Source organism: Vipera ursinii, assembly GCF_947247035.1.
Source record: "Vipera ursinii genome assembly, chromosome: 1".
NCBI lineage: Eukaryota > Metazoa > Chordata > Lepidosauria > Squamata > Viperidae > Vipera > Vipera ursinii.
In genome coordinates this window covers 39,186,221-39,207,804 of record NC_139512.1, presented here as the reverse complement: position 1 = coordinate 39,207,804, position 21,584 = coordinate 39,186,221, and the positions used below count along the sequence as shown (strand labels likewise).

The window sequence follows — 21,584 nt, the reverse complement described above, 5'->3', positions numbered from 1 at the left end:
TAAACAGTAAATTATATTTCGATAGGTACTTCAAGTGAAAGCATTCCTCAAACTGCCACACAGCCAGCCATCTCTCCACCACCAAAGCCTACCATCTCTAGAGTAGTATCTTCAACCCGTCTTGTCAACCAACCACAAAGACCTTCAGGAAACACTGCAACTAAAGTAACTAGCCCTGTAGCAGGTGTGAAGAGGACATCATCTCCCCATAAAGAAGAATCTCCTAAAAAAATAAAGACTGATGAGGTATTTCTATTTCTTTGTTGGGGCAGCAGAACATTTTCTTCATTTTGGTGCTCTCAGATCTTGATCAAGAAAAGACTGCCCATTCTTGAGAGGGAGAGAGAGATAATAAAAGAGTTAAAGAAATATTAAACAGAACATTAATAGCTTATTGCATGTTTACATGATGAATAAGACAGTTAAATCACCTAACATTCTTTCCAAAAGCATTTAAAGGTAGAAATTTTAAAAACACTATTAATAACTAGTCGTAATCTCTGTATTTCCATAATGAGAGATAGTATATATTTTGATGTTGTAGCAAATACACACACACACACACACACACACACACACACACACACACCTTCTTGTGCCATATCTGTTATCGGACGTTGGTGGTCATGTTGGTGATCCTGTTTTTATCAGCAGCCGCATGAATAAATGCTGCTGAGTTTTGTCCAAACCAGTCCCTTAGATTTTGAAGCCATGATGTTCTTCTTCTGCCTGGATCTCGTTTGCCTTCAATCTTTCCCTGGAGGATTAAATGGAGTATGCTGTGTTTTTCTAGGTGTTGCATCACATGTCCGAAATATTCTAACTTTCATTTTTTCATTGTTTTGATTATTTTCTTGGCTTTCCCAAGAATGTAACCCTGTTACATTAAAGCATAATGCAAACGCAAAATGCAGCATTGCAAGCTAACTGCCAACAGCTTGGAGTTTGATCTTATCCGGCTTGAGGTTGACTGAGCCTTTCAGTCTTCTAAGGTCGGTAACCTGAGGACCCAGATTGTTGGAGGCCATATGCTGACACTGTAAACTGCTCAGAGAGAGCTGTAAAGCACTATGGAGTGGTTTATAAGTCTAAGTGCTATTGCTATAAAATACCTGAAATACAGATGATTTGCTATTTATGCAATTATTTGAGCAGGCAAAACCATGATAGCTGCAATTGAATGCTGATACAATTTCACAGTGATGCATTTATGAACATTGATTATGCTAGTTTCCTTTTGTTCATATTTGTTAACATGTTTTATGGATCCTTATGCTCTTAACAGATCTATACATATAACATAATTGCAATTAAATTCTGGATAGACACTTTATTTTTGTATCTTGGGCAGGTATCCTATTTCCTTGTGGTTATTCTGCTTTATTACAGGATGAAATGAATGAAGATGCTAGTTGCATTGATATGAGTGATCATGATAAGATGGAAACTAAGGTACTTTTCTTATACTGTGTAGCAGTATATAGTGTATTAAACACCTACAGTTTTTAAAACTAAGGTTTCATTTTTCACTCCAGCTATTTCACCTTCACCAAGTCCAATCACATACCTTTGGGAATCAACAATGAGATCATAAAACTATTTCCTTCACTTGCTTCCTTCCCTTCAAAATGTATTAAGAGATATGATACCTCTTAGTAAGAGAGATTTGACAAAGATAAGGAAATCAGCCACCAAAGTTTAAATCAAATTGATTTATTGATTTATAAAATTTATTTGGCTGCCCATCTTATCATAGGGTAACTTTGGGTGGCTTACAATTACATCTTAGTTAAAACAAAAATATTTATAACCTTAAAACCAAAGGCCCACGGTGAGAGTGGGGGTGCAGTGGGAGGTGGGATCTGTTATCAATCAACCACCTCCATTGTGCTGATCCCCTGCTGGTGCCCCAAGCCAACTGTCACAGCCATGTTTTACAAAAAGGGTTGGGACCAAGCTCACATTGGGGGTCAAGATATTCCAGAGGGAAAGGGCAACAGCAAAGAAGGCCCTCCTCCTGGACCCCGCCAGCTGGAATACTCGGGCTGCTTCTCTCCTCTGCTGGCACAAGTGGTACGGGCCAATCCCAGTGTGGTGAGGCAGTGCCTCAAGTAGCCTAGACCCATGCCATGAATCCTCCGTGACCACTAGTTATAGGAGTTAGTGTTGCTTGGAAATGGACTTCAACTGCATCAGGAAATCTATGGTTTCCTTACCATTTGCTTTTAATTTCTGTATACTCTAAATAATTAATATTTGTTGATAGCTTAATGATTTTTTTAAAAAATAATAAAAGTAATAGTGAGAAGTAGTGATAATCAGGGATGTGCCAGGTTCTTTGGCTCAGGGAATTTTCTGGTGTTTCCTGGAGTGCTTTATCATGGGAACACAGTTTTACATTCAGTTATAGATCATGCATCATGACAATTTCTTAGTAGCAGAATATAAAAATAGTCTTATATTCCAAAATGACATTAACAGCAACTCAAAACAATTATAATGGTTCAAAATTAAAATACATTTTAGTCTTAAAAGTTCCAGGACAATAAAACGCTCTTTAAGCTGCAGCTGAAAAGACTACAGAATAGTCTTTAGACAAGTCCTGGTAGGCAGCTGTTGGCTGTCACTTGGCAGAAGCACTGAAAAAGGATCCTACAAAAGGGAACTCAAATGATGTGGATCCAGTTCTTACTTTCTACAAAGGACTTTTTCAACTTGTGGATGGCCAGTAGAACAGTTTTAGTCCATCAGAGCAACCAAAAAAGACAAGTTCAATAACAGAAGCTTGGTAACCACCTTAACCTCAATTACTTCCCCCCTTACTTTGCAACCAGAGTGTCCTTTTAAATGGGACAGCTACATATCCTCCAAGGGAAAGTAGGATTGGTGAAATACCCCATCATTCTCAGTGACTTCAACAGAATCAACCTCAAGGAGTGACACAACTGGGGCAAATTGTATTCAACCCTATGAAATCATTTTTTCAGGGCTCTGAAGATAGATGTTAGAATGTGCAATGAAATACAGGTAGTCCTCGACTTAAAACAGTTCATTTAGTGACTGTTCAAAGCGACAACGGCACTGAAAAATGTGACTTATGACCGTTTTTCATAGTTACAACCTTTGCAGCATCCCCAGGATCATGTGATCATCTTTTGAGATCTTCTGACAAGAAAAGTCAATGGGGAAACCAAATTCATTTAACAACCAGTTTACTAACTTATCAACTGCAGTGATTCGCGTAACAACTGTGGTAAAAAAGTCATAAAATGGAGCAGAACTCACTTAACAAAAAATGTTGTAATTTGAGGACTATCTAATTGTGTTTGAACTACGACAGATTCTTTTCTTTCAGATAAATTTAACAAACTTTGTTAATATTAAAATGTTAAGATTCCAAATAATTCATGATTGAATTACAGTGATCTAATAAGAAATGTTGGCATACTTTTCTTCTTTTCAGGAACTTTTTGATACAGAATCAGATATGGCCTCTCAGCAGGAAACTCTTCAGACCACAGTATCTCTACAAGCTCCTCAGGTACTAGCATGAATCTATTTCTGCATTTTGTAGAAATAAAAGCCTTCAACTTCAATTTGACTCCTGACAGCTGCCTCTTTGCATTTTCTTGGGAGCACAATAGAAGCGGTTGTGTTCTCTCTTAGATACTACTTTGCAGTCTAGCCAACCAACTTGAATTAAGGTCAACCCTGCTTGGTTGCCAAGGTAGGCAAGACACTGCCACCTCCTGAGGTATAAAGCTCTGATCTGCATTCTGACATGTGGATTGATACAAATTTCTTTGCCTTCTGTCCCATCATAGTGAATTTGATGTAGTAGATTCTACAGCTTTTGACATAATTGAAGATTAGTTACATTTCTTGAAAATAGCAGATTAGAATGGGAGTTATTGAATAACCCAGACAACAGTTAATGAAGAAGCAGAGGAACATGAGTTTGTTGCTCTGTGCAAATTTTCAGAAATCCATGTTAAGTTTATTAGCATCATTCTGAAATAAATTGGCACTAACTAAAATTGAGGGGAAACTAAGATTTGAAACAATTTCAACAAATGGAAACTTTAACTTTTTAGTAACATATAATCAAAATTTTATCTAATTAGAAATATCTAATATTTCTTCCTTTTTTTCCTCTACCTAGAAAATGCCCAGTACCGATCTTTCAGATATCCCTGCTCTCCCTGCAAATCCTATTCCAGTTATCAAAAATTCAATAAAACTAAGATTGAATCGGTAAAACCAACCTCAGGGGTCCATAAACAGTATCTGCCAATTTAACCTGTTGTCTTCTAATACTGGAAAGGAGAACAGAAGGTGCAAGACGAGAATGTGAACACAGATGGATTTAGGTATATTTTGTGCACTTCTCTTGCTGGGCTATAATCACTTGATCTGGAAGTCCAGGTTCGTATTTGTGGAGCCAGGAGTACTATTAATGTGTTAGCAACAGTTACATTAAATTCTTTAAAGGATTACTGCCTATAAAAAGGAATGGGAATACTATTTCTAGCCATATTTGATGTACTGATTGGGTTTGTGTTGATGCATTGTTTGGAAGAAAAGAAATTCAGCTAAAACTGGCAAAAGAATTCCTTAAATGCACTTTTATGTACTTTTTTATTGGAATATGACTAATTTTAGTGCTTCAGCTTGATAGATTTTATTTTTATTAAAAAAAAAATCTTCAAAATCTGTGACCTTCAAATTAGAAAATGGCTTGATATATTGTATACTGAATGTAAAAGTATGCATTGTATCTAGCTCAGTCACCATTAGGATGCAGCAAGCCCTTATAAAGAAAATGACAAATCTTGAGGTTCTAAGTTTGGGAAAATACATTTAAAATATTTGATGGGGCATGATTAAGAAATTGACTATTTTTTATTTTGGGAGTTATTTTATGGTGCATACAAATCAGCTATCAAAAAGCAAATAATTGATTCCTTCAGTTTAATCAAGCCTTCTCCTTATTACCTTCCCATTCCTATTACCGTATTTTTTGGAGAGGAAAAAGAAATGTTAGCATTTAACTCATGTTTTGTTTGTATGCACAAAATTGGACTATTGTTGTCAGTGAAATACTGGTAGTTTTTCTTTTAAGCTCTGTAGCCCTTAGCTACACAAGCTACTTTCCCCCAGAAATTAAATACAGTAAATAAAGTGTGCCTGTGAAGCATAGTCCTGTTTTGACGGCTTTTTCATCATTAAGTATAAAAGTTTTGTATACTCCAAAGGAGTCCTGTCTGCATTACAAATATTTCATATTTTAAGGCGGATCTTACCTACTCTAGGGTTTTAACAGTTTTATTTTTAGGTAGCTCATCTGAAAGTAGCTTTACATTCTGAATGTTTAATTTTTGTAGAATCACATTTCTAGCAGGCACTTAAATGATCTGATAAAGCTCTCCTTAACCAGTTGTTTTGCTTTGTTCTGTAGAGCTATAAAATTATTAGCAGCAAGTTTGTTTAAAAAATGGAAATCTCTCATGACTAAACAGAAAGTGTGGAATGCCAGTGATTATCAGATGGAGATAACAAACTACACGTAACCTTGATTTCAGCAAAATTAAGTGGGATGGTTAAACTGCCCTTCCCATTTTTTCTGATCAGCATGTTTAATAACTTCCTTCCCTGCATTGTGCTCAATCCTTCTACATGTGCATTTCCATCTTAAAGAAAAAATAATTGCTCTTTCCCTTTTCCCTATAATTTAATTTTCCAAAGTCAAGAGAATGTAGCTTACTCCCTACCTATCTCCTCAGCCACGCAGTAACCAAGATCTTTATTTTCTGCCATTTTGTCTATGATGTCTAGTACAAAAAAATTCTTATCCCTGCCCTCTTCTGCCTCCAGTGATCCAACTTCCACCCTCTTAAATTTTCCCACACCCTCCTTGCTCCTTCTCTTTCTCCTGCTGCCCAAACAAGAAGGGTATCAGTTGAAGTGTACAAGCTATCTGTGCATTTTGTGTAGCTATGGAGTTTAGATCGAACTTGCCAGGCACAAAATTAGTCTTGTTTACACATCAGGACATCTTTTTCCCCCTTCATTTTATTAAACGTTTCATGTATCTGCACCAAGTTTTGCCAAGCTGGAAACTTGGAATCTTTCCTGTATAGTGACTTTTTAATTCTAGTTTTCATAACCTGGAGATCAGACTGTTGCTTTCGCATGATGTACGTAGGTGTCTCATGACTGGAGTTGCTTTGTTTTATAGTATCTGTACTCCTTGTATTTTTCAAGAGCTATTTTGTAAACAGATGATGTATTTCTCCATGGAAAACAATAAAAAAAACAGCACAATCCCACAGTTGCTTTGTTTCTTTTGAATGTATAAATAGTGGTATTCCAAAATTACTAAATTAGTTTAAATGTCTTTTTCTAAATAAGAAAACCTAGATGTGAATACAACACTGCTGAAAGTAAAAGAAGCTGATTTAAAACCATCCACTAATATATATAGTTGGAATCTGTATTTTTAAAAAAGTGAAATATTACTTCCTGGCTTTTATTTTTGAAAGGACCAAAGAGGATATCCATTATTTAATGTTGCATATTATTGACCTAGGTATGGAAGTGTGGAATAATGAGAATTTAATTCACTTGGGGAAGAGTATGGAATGTAAGCATGAAACTGTTAATAATTTGAGATGTGTTTGAATATTAGTAACTAGAGTTGGTCAAACCAACAGTCCAACTGTTAATACCATATCTGTGTTTGTTATTGAACTGATCAGCATATCATACTTACGAAAAAAACATGTAAGTTAATAGTTCAGCCAAGAGATGGCACTGTTTTTTCATTTCACTGATTAAAACTTGCACAATAACAAAGACATACCAAAATCCATATACCACTTAATATTTTTGTAGCTTTGTAGTTAGAACAAAACCATTGAAAAGTCTCAATTTTATCTACTCACTTTTATTTCAGACTTGAAAAAGCAGTCTTGACTTAAATAGATGATGATTTACATATCTATTTGGAATGTAGTTACAGTTTAAATTAAACATAATAGTTTATAGCAAGTTATTAAGAGTTGCATTAGCTTCTGATCTTTAGTTAAAAAGTGGTATGTTTCAAATAAGATGCATTTTCAAGAAATTTTAGAATTTGCCCATCTGCCACTGTTTGTATAGTATCAGAAGTCACTGTGAAACTTAGGTAAGCAGTATAAAAGTCAAAGGGAACTTAATGCAAGTAGAAACTCCTGAGTTTTCAAGAAGCTTTCATCTGGTGTTCTGAGTATATGAGTCCATCTTTAAACGACTAATGAAATCAGTTTTTAACTGAGAAAATACCATACTTCATATATTTCTTGAGATGTCCATGTATTTTATTTTGTTTTATTACATTTCTACATATCTAGAAATTTGGAGATGTCTACACATCCTAGTTAAGAAAACTGAATTAGCTTGATGTGTTGTATTCATTTTTATTGCTAATTTAATAATATGAAAAACGAAGCAGACAAATTAAAAAGTATGTTCTACATGTATTAGAACAGAACTTTATTAATAATTATTTTTGCTTGCTTTAATCTTCAAAGCATTAGTTCATTATTCAGCATAATCAGTGTATACAAATTTTGTTGATGGGAGCAGATGCAGTGTGGAGGGGTTAAATGAATATTTAAAATCTATAGGCATCAAACATCTGTCACTATTATCACCAAAAGAGTGCTAGGTTTGCTATCAAACTTCTGAGTCAGGGTGTTGTTATAAAAAAGATAACACGATGAACTATTGCTGGATATTCCATCTGTTTTGGTTGATACTTAGAACCTTAATGGCTTTCAAGCGATGTTTAGTATGTTATATTGTTGATACTAAATTCCGCAATGTTTGGCGATCATATTTAGATCAGGGTCGAATCATGATAAGCAGTCTATATTCCTTTTTCTATCCATGTTCACAAAATTTATAGTGCTAAACAGAACTGATTTTAATTTGCTTTAAGCAGATTAGGAATTCCCATCATTGTTTCAATAAAGTTAAAGCAAAATAGACTCTAAAGCAAAGTGCAAAGAAGCTGAATTCAGATAAAATTGTTTAGTAACCAATTGAAAAGCTGTGCATTAATTAATTATAGGGGCAAACATTAAATTGCCACTTTTAAATAAGTGTTTCTACCCAAAGAAGAGCTTTTTTTCAGTAAAAGTGGGTGGATAATTTTCTAACACAACAGCAGTGTATAGGGGTGGTTTTTTTTACTATGATTGCTCTGTAGGACAAATAGCATATGACCTCAAATTCCACCTTTTTACAAATTTAGAGATGTGTATTTTGTGCAATGAATAACAGTGTTACTTTGTTTATGACAGGCACCAGATTGAACGTCCTACAGAAAATAGTTAAACATGCACATAAAAGCCACATTTTATGTGCACATTTGTAATAAAAATGTTTTTATATAATAGCAGTCATGTTTTTAAATGCAGACATTATACGTATGCATATAAAAGTGGCAGTTTGGAGTCATAGTAGATACAAGTGAGTTACAGATACCTGAGTGTTACAAATGCTATAGCTGATAGTAGTGTTTGATTTTTAAAAAGCAAATATAAAGCATCTCTCCTAGAAATATTGTGTATAATATACTGGAAAACTAGTGTACTTCAAGCTCTCTCTCTCTCTCTCTCTCTCTCTCTCTCTCTCTCTCTCTCTCTCTCTCTCTCTCTCTCTCTCTCCCCCTCCCTCCCTCCCTCCCTCCCTCCCTCCCTCCCTCCCTTGAAGTACATTAGTTTTCCAGTATGTATATGTGTGTGTGTGTGTGTGTGTTTATATATATATATATATATATATATATATATATATAAAATTGAACATTTTAACAACAGAATAATCAGAGAAGCCATTGAGATAGAAAAACGCCCCCACAGCATGAATACACGAGATGATACCTCTCGTCTACCAGCCATTTGGAAACCCGCCTTGATTGACAGACGAGGCCCAACCACCAAGAATGATACCAGACCCAAACTCATGATAACATCACATGACATCACCACCACACAACCATTCAAAAAGCAAATCCGAACCCACAACGATAAAGACACACAACCACAAAACAGAAACCTAACTACAGCTGCAACATCAGCCACTTTAAACCCCTCCAAACCACACAATAAGCAAACTGACACCCACTATAAAAACATGGCACCACCACAAACACGAAGCCGAACAAAAGCAGCACAACTCACCAGCTCAGTTCTGGAGCTGGCAGCTGAGACCAGCCCATCCACTCAGAACACCCCCCCACCCAATCAGAACACACCCACCATTCAAAACACACTCCCACCCAATCAGAACACACTTGGTCCCCTACCCAATCAGAGCACACCTCCACAGAACACACCCCCTCTGGCAGTTTAAAAAAGAGGAACTAACAGCCACATGCTTCTCCCAGAAGAAGGAAGCTAAAGCCTGATGATGACGGATGGGACTCCATCGAAACGTTGCGCCCACACCTTTAGTTCTACGCGGGGAAAAACCCGAAAAACCAAGGATCCACATACAGGCACATGAAGCTATGAGCTATGCCGTGCAGGGCCACCCAAGACGGACAGGTCATAGCAGAGAGTTCTGACAAAACGTGATCCACTGGAGAAGGAAATGGCAAACCACTCCAGTATCTTTGCCATGAAAACCCTATGGACAGTACCAAAAGGCAAAACGATATGACGCTGGAAGATGAGCCCCTCAGGTCGGAAGGCGTCCAATATGCTACTGGGGAAGAGCAGAGGGCTAGTACTAGTAGCGCCAGAAAGAATGAAGCGACTGGGCCAAAGCCGAAAGGACGCTCAGCTGTGGATGTGTCTGGTGGTGAAAGGAAAGTCCGATGCTGTAAAGATTTTTTCTCCATAGGAACCTGGAATGTAAGATCCATGAATCAAGGAAAGTTGGACGTGGTCAAACAAGAGATGACAAGACTGAACATCGACATCTTAGGTATCAGCGAACTAAACTGGACAGGAATGGGTGAATTTAATTCAGATGACCATCAGGTATACTACTGCGGGCAAGAATCCCTCAGAAGAAATGGAGTAGCCTTCATAGTCAATAAAAGAGTAGGAAAAGCAATACTGGGATACAATCCTCAAAATGACAGAATGATCTCAGTTCGAATCCAAGGCAAACCATTCAATATCACAGTAGTCCAAGTCTATGCCCCAACCACCAGTGCTGAAGAGGAAGAAATTGACCGGTTCTATGAAGCCCTACAGCACCTTATAGAACTAACACCCAAAAATGATGTCCTTATCATCATGGGGGATTGGAATGCTAAAGTAGGAAGCCAAAAGATAACTGGAATAACAGGCAAGTTTGGCCTTGGAGTACAAAATGAAGCAGGGCACAGGCTGATAGAATTTTGTCAAGAGAATACGATGGTCATAGCAAACACTCTTTTCCAACAACCCAAGAGACGGCTCTACACATGGACATCACCAGACGGTCAACACAGAAATCAGATTGACTATATGCTCTGCAGCCAAAGATGGAGAAGCTCTATACAGTCAGTAAAAACAAGACCAGGAGCTGACTGTGGCTCAGACCATGAGCTTCTCCTTGCAAAGTTTAGGCTTAAACTGAAGAAAGTAGGGAAAAGCACTAGGCCACTCAGGTATGAATTGAATCATATCCCTGTTGAATATACAGTAGAGGTGACAAATAGATTTAAGGAATTAGATCTGATAGACAGAGTGCCTGAAGAACTATGGACAGAGGTTCGCGACATTGTACAACAGGTAGCAACCAAAACCATCCCAAAGAAAAAGAAATGCAAGAAAGCAAAATGGCTGTCTGAGGAAGCTTTGCAAATAGCTGAGGAAAGGAGGGAAGCGAAAGGCAAGGGAGAAAAACATAGATATGCCCAATTGAATGCAGAATTCCAGAGAATAGCTAGAAGAGATAAGAATGCCTTCTTAAATGAACAGTGCAAAGAAATAGAAGAAAACAATAGAATAGGGAGGACCAGAGATCTTTTCAAGAAAATTGGAGAGATGAAGGGAACGTTTAATGCAAAAATGGGCATGATAAGGGACCAAAATGGCAGGGACCTAACAGAGGCAGAAGAGATTAAGAAGAGGTGGCAAAATTACACAGAAGAACTATACAAGAATGAGCTTAACGTCCCAGATAATCACAATGAGGTGGTCACTGACCTCGAGCCAGACATCCTAGAATGTGAAGTGAAGTGGGCCTTAGAAAAGCTGAGCAACAACAAAGCTAGTGGAGGTGACAGTATTCCAGCTGAACTATTCAAAATCTTAAAAGACAATGCAGTAAAAGTGCTACACTCAATTTGCCAGCAAATTTGGAAAACTCAACAGTGGCCACAGGATTGGAAAAGATCAGTTTACATTCCAATTCCAAAGAAAGGCAGTGCCAAAGAATGTTCAAACTATCGCACCATTGCACTCATTTCTCATGCTAGTAAAGTCATGCTTAAAATCCTACAAGCTAGACTTCAGCAGTATGTGGATCGAGAACTACCAGAAGTACAGGAAGGATTTCGAAGAGGCAGAGGAACTAGAGATCAAATTGCCAACATACGCTGGATCATGGAGAAAGCTAGGGAATTCCAGAAAAACATCTACTTCTGCTTCATTGACTATGCTAAAGCCTTTGATTGTGTGGATCATAACAAACTGTGGCAAGTTCTTAAAGAGATGGGAGTACCAGACCATCTTATTTGTCTCTTGAGAAACCTATATGCGGGTCAAGAAGCAACAGTGAGAACTGGACATGGAACCACTGATTGGTTCAAAATTGGGAAAGGAGTCCGGCAAGGCTGTATACTGTCGCCCTGCCTATTTAACTTATATGCAGAGCACATCATGAGAAAGGCAGGGCTAGTTGAATCAAAAGTTGGAATTAAGATTGCCGGAAGAAATATCAACAACCTAAGATACGCAGATGATACCACTCTAATGGCAGAAAGTGAAGAAGAACTAAAGAGCCTCTTGTTGCGGGTGAAGAAGGAGAGTGCAAAACTTGGGTTGAAACTTAACATTAAGAAAACCAAGATCATGGCATCTGGCCCTCTCAATTCCTGGCAAATAGATGGGGAAGAAATGGAGGTAGTGACAGATTTTATTTTCCTGGGCTCCAAGATCACTGCAGATGGGAACTGTAGCCAAGAAATTAAAAGACGCTTGCTCCTGGGGAGGAAAGCCATGGCAAATCTAGACAGCACACTAAAAAGCAGAGACATCACCCTGTCAACAAAAGTGCGTATAGTCAAGGCTATGGTCTTCCCAGTTGCAATGTATGGCAGTGAAAGTTGGACCATAAGAAAGGCTGAGCGCCAAAGAATTGAGGCCTTTGAACTATGGTGCTGGAGAAGACTCCTGCGAGTCCCTTGGACTGCAAAGCGATCAAACCGGTCAGTCCTAGAGGAGATCAATCCCGACTGCTCTTTAGAAGGCCAGATCCTGAAGCTAAAACTCAAATACTTTGGCCACCTAATGAGAAGGAAAGACTCACTGGAGAAAAGCCTAATGCTGGGAAAGATCGAGGGCAATAGAAGAAGGGGACGACAGAGAATGAGGTGGCTGGATGGAGTCACTGAAGCAGTAGGCGTGAGCTTAAATGGACTCCAGAAGATGGTAGAGGACAGGAAGGCCTGGAGGAACATTGTCCATAGGGTCGCGATGGGTCGGACACGACTTCGCAGCTAACAACAACAACAACATATATATATATATATATATATATATATATATATATATATATATATATATATATATATATATATATATATATATATATATATATATATATACACACACACACACACACAAAACAACAACAACAACATATATTTATTTGTTTCAAGTCAGTATTGATTCTTTGTGACTGTCTACACAGGTCCATGCAATTCACTTGGCAAGAGTTTTCAGAAGTGATTAGCTGATGTGGGCTGAGAATATCTGGCCCAAGGTTACTCAGCTGGCTCTGCTTATGGCAGGACTAAAACATGGGGCCTCCCAGTTTCTAGTCCAGTGCCTTAACCACTATACCAAACAGATACTCTCAAGATATACTTCCCACTCGCAACGTCACATGATATGTCGCGACGTATTGCGACTTTTTTTCCATTGCTGGCGATGGGGTGGGTGCGGTTTCGGCATGACACATCCAGCCTGCAGGCCGGCAGTTTGCCATTCCTAGTCTCAATCATCTGGGTAAAAAACAGCTTTGGTATTCCCACTTGTACATTTGATAGGTTGCTTAAAAACTTGAAACTGAAATTTTGTATACTTGAAACCATGGCGCATATGAGAGTGGACCTGTGGGGATCATATATTTTTCAGATTTTTATTTGGTAAATCAATAGGTTGGTGTTTTAGAATTTCTGTATTACCACTTTGTCTTATGTTGGAGGAAGATTTATTTTAGAAAAGTTTGGCCCTTTCATTTTATGTATTGTGCTCTAATATTAAATTCCATCCCATGGGTGTCTAGTAGAATATGCACTTCCTGGAATCTTCAATACAGGTAGTCCTTGACTTACAACAGTTCATTTAGTGACCATTCAAAGTTATAATGGCACTGAAAAATGACTTATGACTGTTTTTCACACTTATGACCTTTGTAGCATCCCCACGATCATGTGACCAAGATTCAGATGCTCGGTAATTGACTCATACTTAGGACCGTTGCTGTGCCCTAGGTCATGTGATCCTGTTTTGCAACCTTTCCACAAGCAAAATCAATGGGGAAGCCAGTTTCACTTAACTGTGTTACTAACTTAGTAACTGCAGTAATTCACTTAATAACTGTGGCAAGAAAACTCATAAAATGGGGCAAAGCTCACTTAACAAATGTCTCACTTAACAACAGAAATTTTGGGCTCAATTGTTGCAAGTCAAGGACTACCTCTATCAGTTGCATCTGCATTTAGTCCATGTTGGAATTGTTAGCAAAAAAATTGATATTGAAATAGTCAAAAAGAGATGGTTGGGAAAGTGTGTCCCACCAGTGGCAGAGAAGAATACTGTCCCCAACAGAGAAGTGACTTTGTTTAGATATTATGTGAAGGTTATCAGTAATGTGGAGGCTTTCAGAGCTTCCATATTAACAATATCTTTTATTATTGCAGGTTTTTTTGTTTTATACTGGTATTTCTCTTTAAGTAGGATTTGGATTAGGATTAGCTTCCTCGATCCAGGGGAAAGGAAATAGGAGTTTCATTATGACCTTTGTGGCCTATTCATAATAAATTTATTAAATACTTAAAGATTCCCTGGCCTAAACATTTGCGAACATTTTATACTGAAATACATGTCTGCTTAACATTTAGGAAAATAAATGCTTAGCATTTGAGAAAATAAAGTTTTGTCATTTTGTTTTATGCTGGTACTTATTTTAATGTAGGATTTGGATTATGATTAGCTTCCTTGTATCTAGAAATCAAAATTTTGTTCTAAAAATGTCAGATCCATTATCTTTTCACTAAAATATTGCTGTAATGTATAATTCTTTAATTTTAATGAGAAAATTATTTTAATTGACTTACATTGGGCAGAATACATTTCTAGGATGAGGAATTGAAATAATTTTCAAAATTATTTCTCCTTTTAAGAATTTTAGCAAATACAAAAACTATTGTGAAAAATTAGGAACTGCTTAAATCATGATTAGAAATAATCTGTTTTTAATATTATTTCTAAATGCCCTAGACCAGATATTGTTTTTTTCTCATAGGATAGAAATACTGCTCTTCCATTGTCACTTAATAAAAGAGGGATTATTTTATCTTCAGAATACTTTGTAAGTATTTTAAGAAGCAATTAATCTCACCAAGTATTTTTAAAAGAAAGCATTTCAGAAGAACAAAATGCATAACTATACATTTTTTTAAAAAAAGGCAAAAATAACAGCTATGCCAAAATAACCTTTAAAAGATCAAAAGCCAAAAAGGCCTGAAAATAATTCATTTCAGTTTGTGCATTTTATATTCCAAATCTTGAATAACAACACAGAAAGTTGCTCATCCCAATTCCTCGTTTGACTGGAGAGGAGAAAGGAGAGGCACCCCCAACACCAAGGATTTCCCCAAAAAATATCGAGATAGCTTGACGGAGTCAAGAGAGGAAGCAGTTGGTTGTGAGATTAAGATTCACACTCTTGTTTGGTCATGAAGATTTTTGGGTGAACTTTGGTTAGTCTTGCATTTCATCAGTGGAGGTGGAACAAATGATGAAAGCAACGTCGTGCCTATGAGATACAGGCTGGAACCCTTTTGTGTGTCCATTGTGACCTCATACATACAAATGGAGTGAGTTTACACTACAGCCATAGCACGCTGCCTCTATCATTTTGATGAAAGTCCTGAATCCTGATGATGTGCCTAAACTCAAAGGTACAGAAATCTACATAACACATGATAATAACAGCTCTGGGTTGCATGCGTGGGGTAGGGTAAAGGGGAGGATGTCTTAGAATGGAGGAGTCACAACTGGGCTTTGGTCCAACTGCTGCTACCCCACATTCCCTCCCCCCCCCAGTCTGTTTACTAGGAAGTTGTATTGCTAACTGTCAGACAAATGGACAAGCTTGAGCCCTTTGCATAATTTTCTTTCCATTATTTTGTTTCGTTGGAAGGAACAAAATGATGATTATAATTAGTGAATATATATCCTGTCTTTGGAGACTTAAGGCAGCTTACGTGTGGATGTTCTTTAATGTTATCGTACCAGTTACAATAATGGGAAAGGTTTGGAGACAGTAAAGATTTCTAAAATATGAATTCCTTTATATTTAAATTTTAATTTCCTTTTTGCTGCTTAATATGGCAGTATTAGAAATACCCTGACATAACACATTCAGCTTTTTGCTAAAGGTTATATGTAAAAAAATCAATTTCATTGAGGGCCGCATCAGCATTGCGGTTGCCCTCAAGGGGCCGGGTGGGTGTGGCCTGGGTGGGCGTGGCTAGAGTGTATGGCCTACTGGGTGGGCGTGGCCAGCTCTACATCGTTCGCATCAAGGGTGCCTATGGGGGCCCGGGCAGGAGTGGGACAGATCTGAGGGTCTCTGGCAGAAGGAGGGTCTCTGGGCCAGGGCCAAGGCAGTGGGGGCCATTCCCTCACTGTTTCCAGGATGGCTTCGCGGGCCACATGAAACCACTTTGCGGGCCGGATCCGGCCCCCGGGCCTTGTGTTTGACATGTCTGCTTTAAACTCTGAAAGGTTTTGCTTGTTATTTGCGCTAGATGTTTGTCCACAGAGGACACAAGGTATGTAAAGCAAATTTTATTTACAACATAATGCTTAAGGCCTGATAGCTGTTATCTTGCTGCTTGGTAGCTCTGTTTTCAAATCATATAAATATAGGGAACTGGTTCTATGTACAGCTGAATATGTTCGAGTCCTTACTTAAAGAACTTTGGATATTTTTAATTGATGAATTAGAAACTGAAATAGAAGTGGCCCTGATAATAGAAGGTATTTGGTCCAATTAAACTTTCTGGCACTTAGCCAAAATGTCCATCCACTGCCTCCCCAAAACACCTTCATTGTCTTTGTTATATTTTGAACTTTATATAAGCACTTTCAATCATCTGATCGCAAAGCTTTCAGCAAACATTAATTAAGCTTCATAACAAACCTAGAAGCTAAATAAATATTGGGCCATAGGAGTTAGATTCATATTGGATGGATAAAGGAAGACAGAAAGGTTGCAATTTAACCAAGGTCACCCAGGGAGTCAGCAGCAGGGCTGAAAGGTGCATAGTGATGGACATGGAATCTCTAATTCTCTTGACTCCTTCCCTCCCTCACTGTCCCTAGTTTCTTGATGGTGCATATTAATGATTAGGATGAAGTCATGTGCAAAAATTTGAATAAGAGACAAATGCAGTAGAATATAACAGACACAAAAGTCACTTGATAATAATATCACTAATAGTCTGCAGGTGGGGTTAAATGGAAGGGTATGCAATTTGATACACTATTTTAATTATAAGCTTATTTGCAGATATATATTGGAACTAGGGAGTTGTGGCCACTAGGTATCAGAAAAGCTCGATTTTGTGGGAGATGGTAATCACAGAAGTATTTTGAGAAGCAATGCCAGGGGTTGAAATGTACTTTTAATATATTTATTTGGCAAGTTTTTGGCATGCATAATTAAACTTAAAGGTTAATGGAAATCAACTGTCATATCAGAAGGTAGAGGTGTTATTAAGTAACATTTTTATTGTTAAAACCTTCAGGACCTTGGCTTCTTTTCTGCATGATTAATCAAAGTAAAACCAAATATGTGGTCTGCAACCAAATGTTTCAGTACGGAGTTGTCCAGCTTGCTGTTCCGTCATCCACCCATGGCCTCTTCCACAATACACCATGTCATTCTTTCCTCCTTATTGTTAATTTGATAGCTCCTGAATGTTATTATTATTTTACAGTACTAAGTGATCTTGTGGGTCTTCTTTCCATTCTTTCTTTTGAACTGCACAGATCTGGGGTGTTTTTTCCCCCAGAAGCATGTTTTACCTAGTTGTATGCTTAATTTTTTAAAAGTACCAAAGACCATGACTACCATTTCTAATAGTTCTGGTCAGGAGCTGTCTCTAGACCCTGAGGACTAGGTATATTATCTCTATGATAAAAGCACCTTTGATTTCATCTCACCTGGTGATGACTACATGGGCGCAGTTCTGCAAGTTGCTTGACAGCAGTACCAGATTAGGTTGCCACCAGCATTTTTTGAGCAGGTTTCTTTATTCTCAGTCTAGGCTACAGCCTAGGAATTCTCTGATGATTGCCTACCCAAGTATTAACCTCTGCTTTTGAGCTCTGGCATAACCAACCAGGTGCTGAGATATATTAGGCTTAGTCCTTTTTCAGGGAGTGAATGAGCAGTAAACTACTTTCCTAAACAAATACATTGTTTACGTAGGGGTTTAAGCTTCTCACGGACTGAAATTCACTCCTCAAGGATTGCAATTAAACAAGCTGTTGATCTCTAAAACTGTGTAATATTTCAAAGGGCTGTGTGAGTGAAATGAAGACAAAGAAGGTGCTGCCATTCAGTGAAAAGTCATCAGGGATGAAGAACACAACCTGTATTAGACTTCTTTAATTCAACCACATCTGTAGGATTACAATTTACCCCCTACCATGTTTTTTATTACAAAATGTTAGTATGGATTATGTGTGAACACAGACAAATAGTTATTACTTTGAGACCTGCCCCCCCCTTGTTATATATTTATAGTATTTTCTCCCTTTTTTATATGTTTTACAATGAAGCCAACAAGACTTGCAGTTGTGTATAACAATCTGTTTTACAGTCAGTTCTGAACTGCATGTTATGGGTGTCCTTGCATATAATATTGTGAAGTTTATCCTTCCAAAATGCAAAAAAATAATTGTGCGGAAAAGCCCACATATCTGTAGGAATTCTCAGAAAATCAGGTCAATGGCAATTTCCTATTGACTGCAAACACTATGGCAAACCTGGGTTTATTGTTTTGTAATGTGTGAAATGGCCCTAACATGCTAATTAAAATGTTCTCTCCAGTTTCTATTCAGAATCATAAGGGAATAACAAAGCACTCAATGCAGGCTGTTCTTTGACAGTGCTGTTTTCCCACTTGCCTCTAATTACACTGTTAACTAAATACAGAAATTTGAATGGGAGGGGAAGGAGAGATTTTGATTAATGATAATGACATCATCAGGGCAACTGCAAAGAAACCTGGAAAACTTCTAGACTTCAGCAATGATCTTGGGCAGTCATCTAAATTTATTCTACCTGGGTTTGAAATCATACAGAAAAAGTTAAAAGGGATGAAAAATTTAAGTTGTGAAGTTAATTGGCTGTACTGATCTAATTGGACAGAACTATTGAATTCCTGATAGAGAACTTTCACATTTCCTTCAGCTGAAGATGGTAGGGATTGAATCTGGATGGAAAGCACACGTTCTATATGGCTCTATATGCAAAGCATATGTTCTTCCACTGAGCCATCTGATGACGTATTTAGGGGTCATTCGGTTCCATAGAGAAATAAGACACCTTCTAGTAGCAATCCTATAAGTCCTGAAAGTGCACTCAGGAAATCAAATCTTAAAAGTAGTTAATGCAACAAAAAAAACAACCAAGCAGTTCCTCATCATTAAGGAGAGCAAGTGGGATTTAATCAAAAATTAATCTAGTTCTTCTGTGACTTGGTAGCAGATCAATGTCAAGAGCTGTGGTGTTGATGAAGTTCTTTTCTCCAGAATTCATTCATTTTTCTAAGGAGAAGAAGAAACCTCACAGGCCTTCCCCATTCCAAGGGATGTACTGGCTCTATTGGGTGTCACAAAGGGAAAAACGCAGCTTTTGAGTGAGGTGAATTGGCTTATAGGTGATAATGCAAGAGTCTATGGAAGCTCCTCTGTTCATAAATGTTTTCAAAAACAAGTTTTTTTGACTGGCTAACTGGCTGGCCATCTTTTTCTCTATTCTCTCTGAATTTTGAACTGAGTAATCACATCCAGAGTTCTTTAACTGTGCAATTGTTTTACATGTTGCCTCTCTAGCAATTATCACATGAAATACAGGGAAGTCACAGAGAGTAGTGGTTTGGAAAAGAATCAGATGAGCTGGTAAATTCCATGGAAGTTGATCTCAAACATTTTCCAGGAAACTAAAACTTCATCAAATAAACAGATTTGTTTCTGGCAGAGTAATGACTTCTTTGTACTATGATACAACAGCCCATCCCTTCTAGTTCATATCACTCTTCACTTTCCAAATGAATGTGAATTGTAGCTTCTGATTAGCCCAGCAACCGTGTGAATGTCAATCTAAGTTTTGCAAAGACTGGTTAATATTCTGTATGTGAGGAGTATTTTGTATTATGCAGATGAGACTCCTGTTCATCCAGCTGATCAGGACACTGTGTGAGTGTGTGAGTGTATCTAAGCTTCCCTGTAATTACGCTGCACACAATCAACTTTGACATCCTTCTCTCTTCAATGTGCTGCATCTCATTATCGCAGCCTTCCCATGGAATGTGTGAAACTTTTTGACCAGGCCATAGCAATTGAAGTAAACACTCTTTGGTCTTGAGTTGGCATGAAGCCAGGAAAGCTATGTGGTCAGAGCTGGAAAATGGCCACAAACGGCTGCTGAGTGTTTGGCACGATCAAGCCTTCAAAAGAAAGCAGGTGCCCTCCTGGCATTTTATAAAGAGAGTCATTTCTGAATGCAAGAGACTTGTATTTTGCATATTAGCATGAGTGCCAATATAAACCCAGCTGTGTGCAACATAAAGTGAAATATATATTTCAAAAACTAGGACACAGCTTTTCTATGGAATAATCGCAAAAATTTGCATATGGATAAGCAATTTCTCTTTTAAATGTTGGCTTTTCTTTGTTTGGAAAAATTTCCCTCCCTCCCTCATGTTTTCCATCATAAACATGGTAAATGTTTTAATGTTTATCCAAGGTGACAATAGAATTGCCTGGACATAGCTGAGTGTAATGTAGGCAGGTGCGCTGCAAGTTTAAGCACAAAATGCTGAAAGCGGCATGTCTGCAAGGCTGCTGTTTGTAGTATCCCACACCCATCCCACCCTAGGTTTGATCATGCAGTCTAAAGAAAAGCTTTGTCTTGAATGGAATGCAATTAATTTTAGGATTTACTTCGTTATATTTCCACTGGAACACTGAAAAAAGGACAGGGCAGAATTATTTATTTACCAAAATTGTATGCCACCCATCTTATTAAGGCGACTCTAGGTAGCTTACAGAATAATATAAATAGGATCCCCTTACCTGCCAAAACTACACAGAAAAAAAGGTGTGCTGATGCCCTTGTAGTGGACCACCCAGATCACTGAATCCCATGGTCTGTTCTCCTTAAAAGGAAAATAATGAGACAGACTTGTCTCTACCTGCTGTGCCTACATTTATTTCACACAATTGGTTTTTGTTGTAGCATGCATTGCACATTCATTACAACCATAACCTCATTGGATATTCTTCCAAGCTACCTTTTTAAAAGGAAGGGGTACTTCTGACAAACCATCTCCTTCCACACTCCGTTGTTGCTCTTTTTACTGGTGCCTTCCTGTTCTCCCGCTACTTCCCTCTGATCAGTACAAGCAATAATGAACATTAAAATAACAAAAGCATCTGCCATCACCATCTTACTTGTCTAGCCTCTCTGGGCCACAGCAGACGTAAAATATATTACTGGTAAGAGAAGATATAAGTGAGAAAGATCAACAGAGCATCTGGTGACATAGTAATTAAAGTGCAGTATTGCAGGCAAACTCTGCCCACAGTCCAGAGTTTGATCCGGATGGGGCTCAAGTTTGACTCAGCCTTCCATCCTTCGAAGTTGGAAAGATGAGGATTGTTCGGGGCAATACGCAAATAATACATTGTAAACTGCCCAGAGAGTGCTGTAAAGCACTATGGGGTGGGGTATATAAGTCTAGATGCTATTGCAATTGCTATCTTGTCTACACTACCCTAAGCATGGGAAATATGAGGGCTGGAGTGAGGGACTGAGAAGTGGTGGCTCTCTAGCTAGACCAAGTTCTTGTGTAG

General features: G+C 37.9%; 1 protein-coding gene across 1 annotated transcript in view; it reads left to right on the top strand.

Annotated features, from left to right (window-relative positions):
- The window catches only part of PAPOLA (poly(A) polymerase alpha), a 52,080-nt gene extending 45,751 nt beyond the window's left edge, over positions 1-6,329 (top strand). Inside the window, exons 19-22 of the mRNA XM_083352370.1 lie at positions 26-246; positions 1,390-1,452; positions 3,464-3,541; positions 4,163-6,329. Coding sequence (XP_083208496.1) covers positions 26-246; positions 1,390-1,452; positions 3,464-3,541; positions 4,163-4,258 — 458 coding nt within the window. The 3' untranslated portion in view covers positions 4,259-6,329. The remainder of the gene's footprint in view (positions 1-25; positions 247-1,389; positions 1,453-3,463; positions 3,542-4,162) is intronic.
- The last annotated feature ends 15,255 nt before the right edge of the window (positions 6,330-21,584 follow it).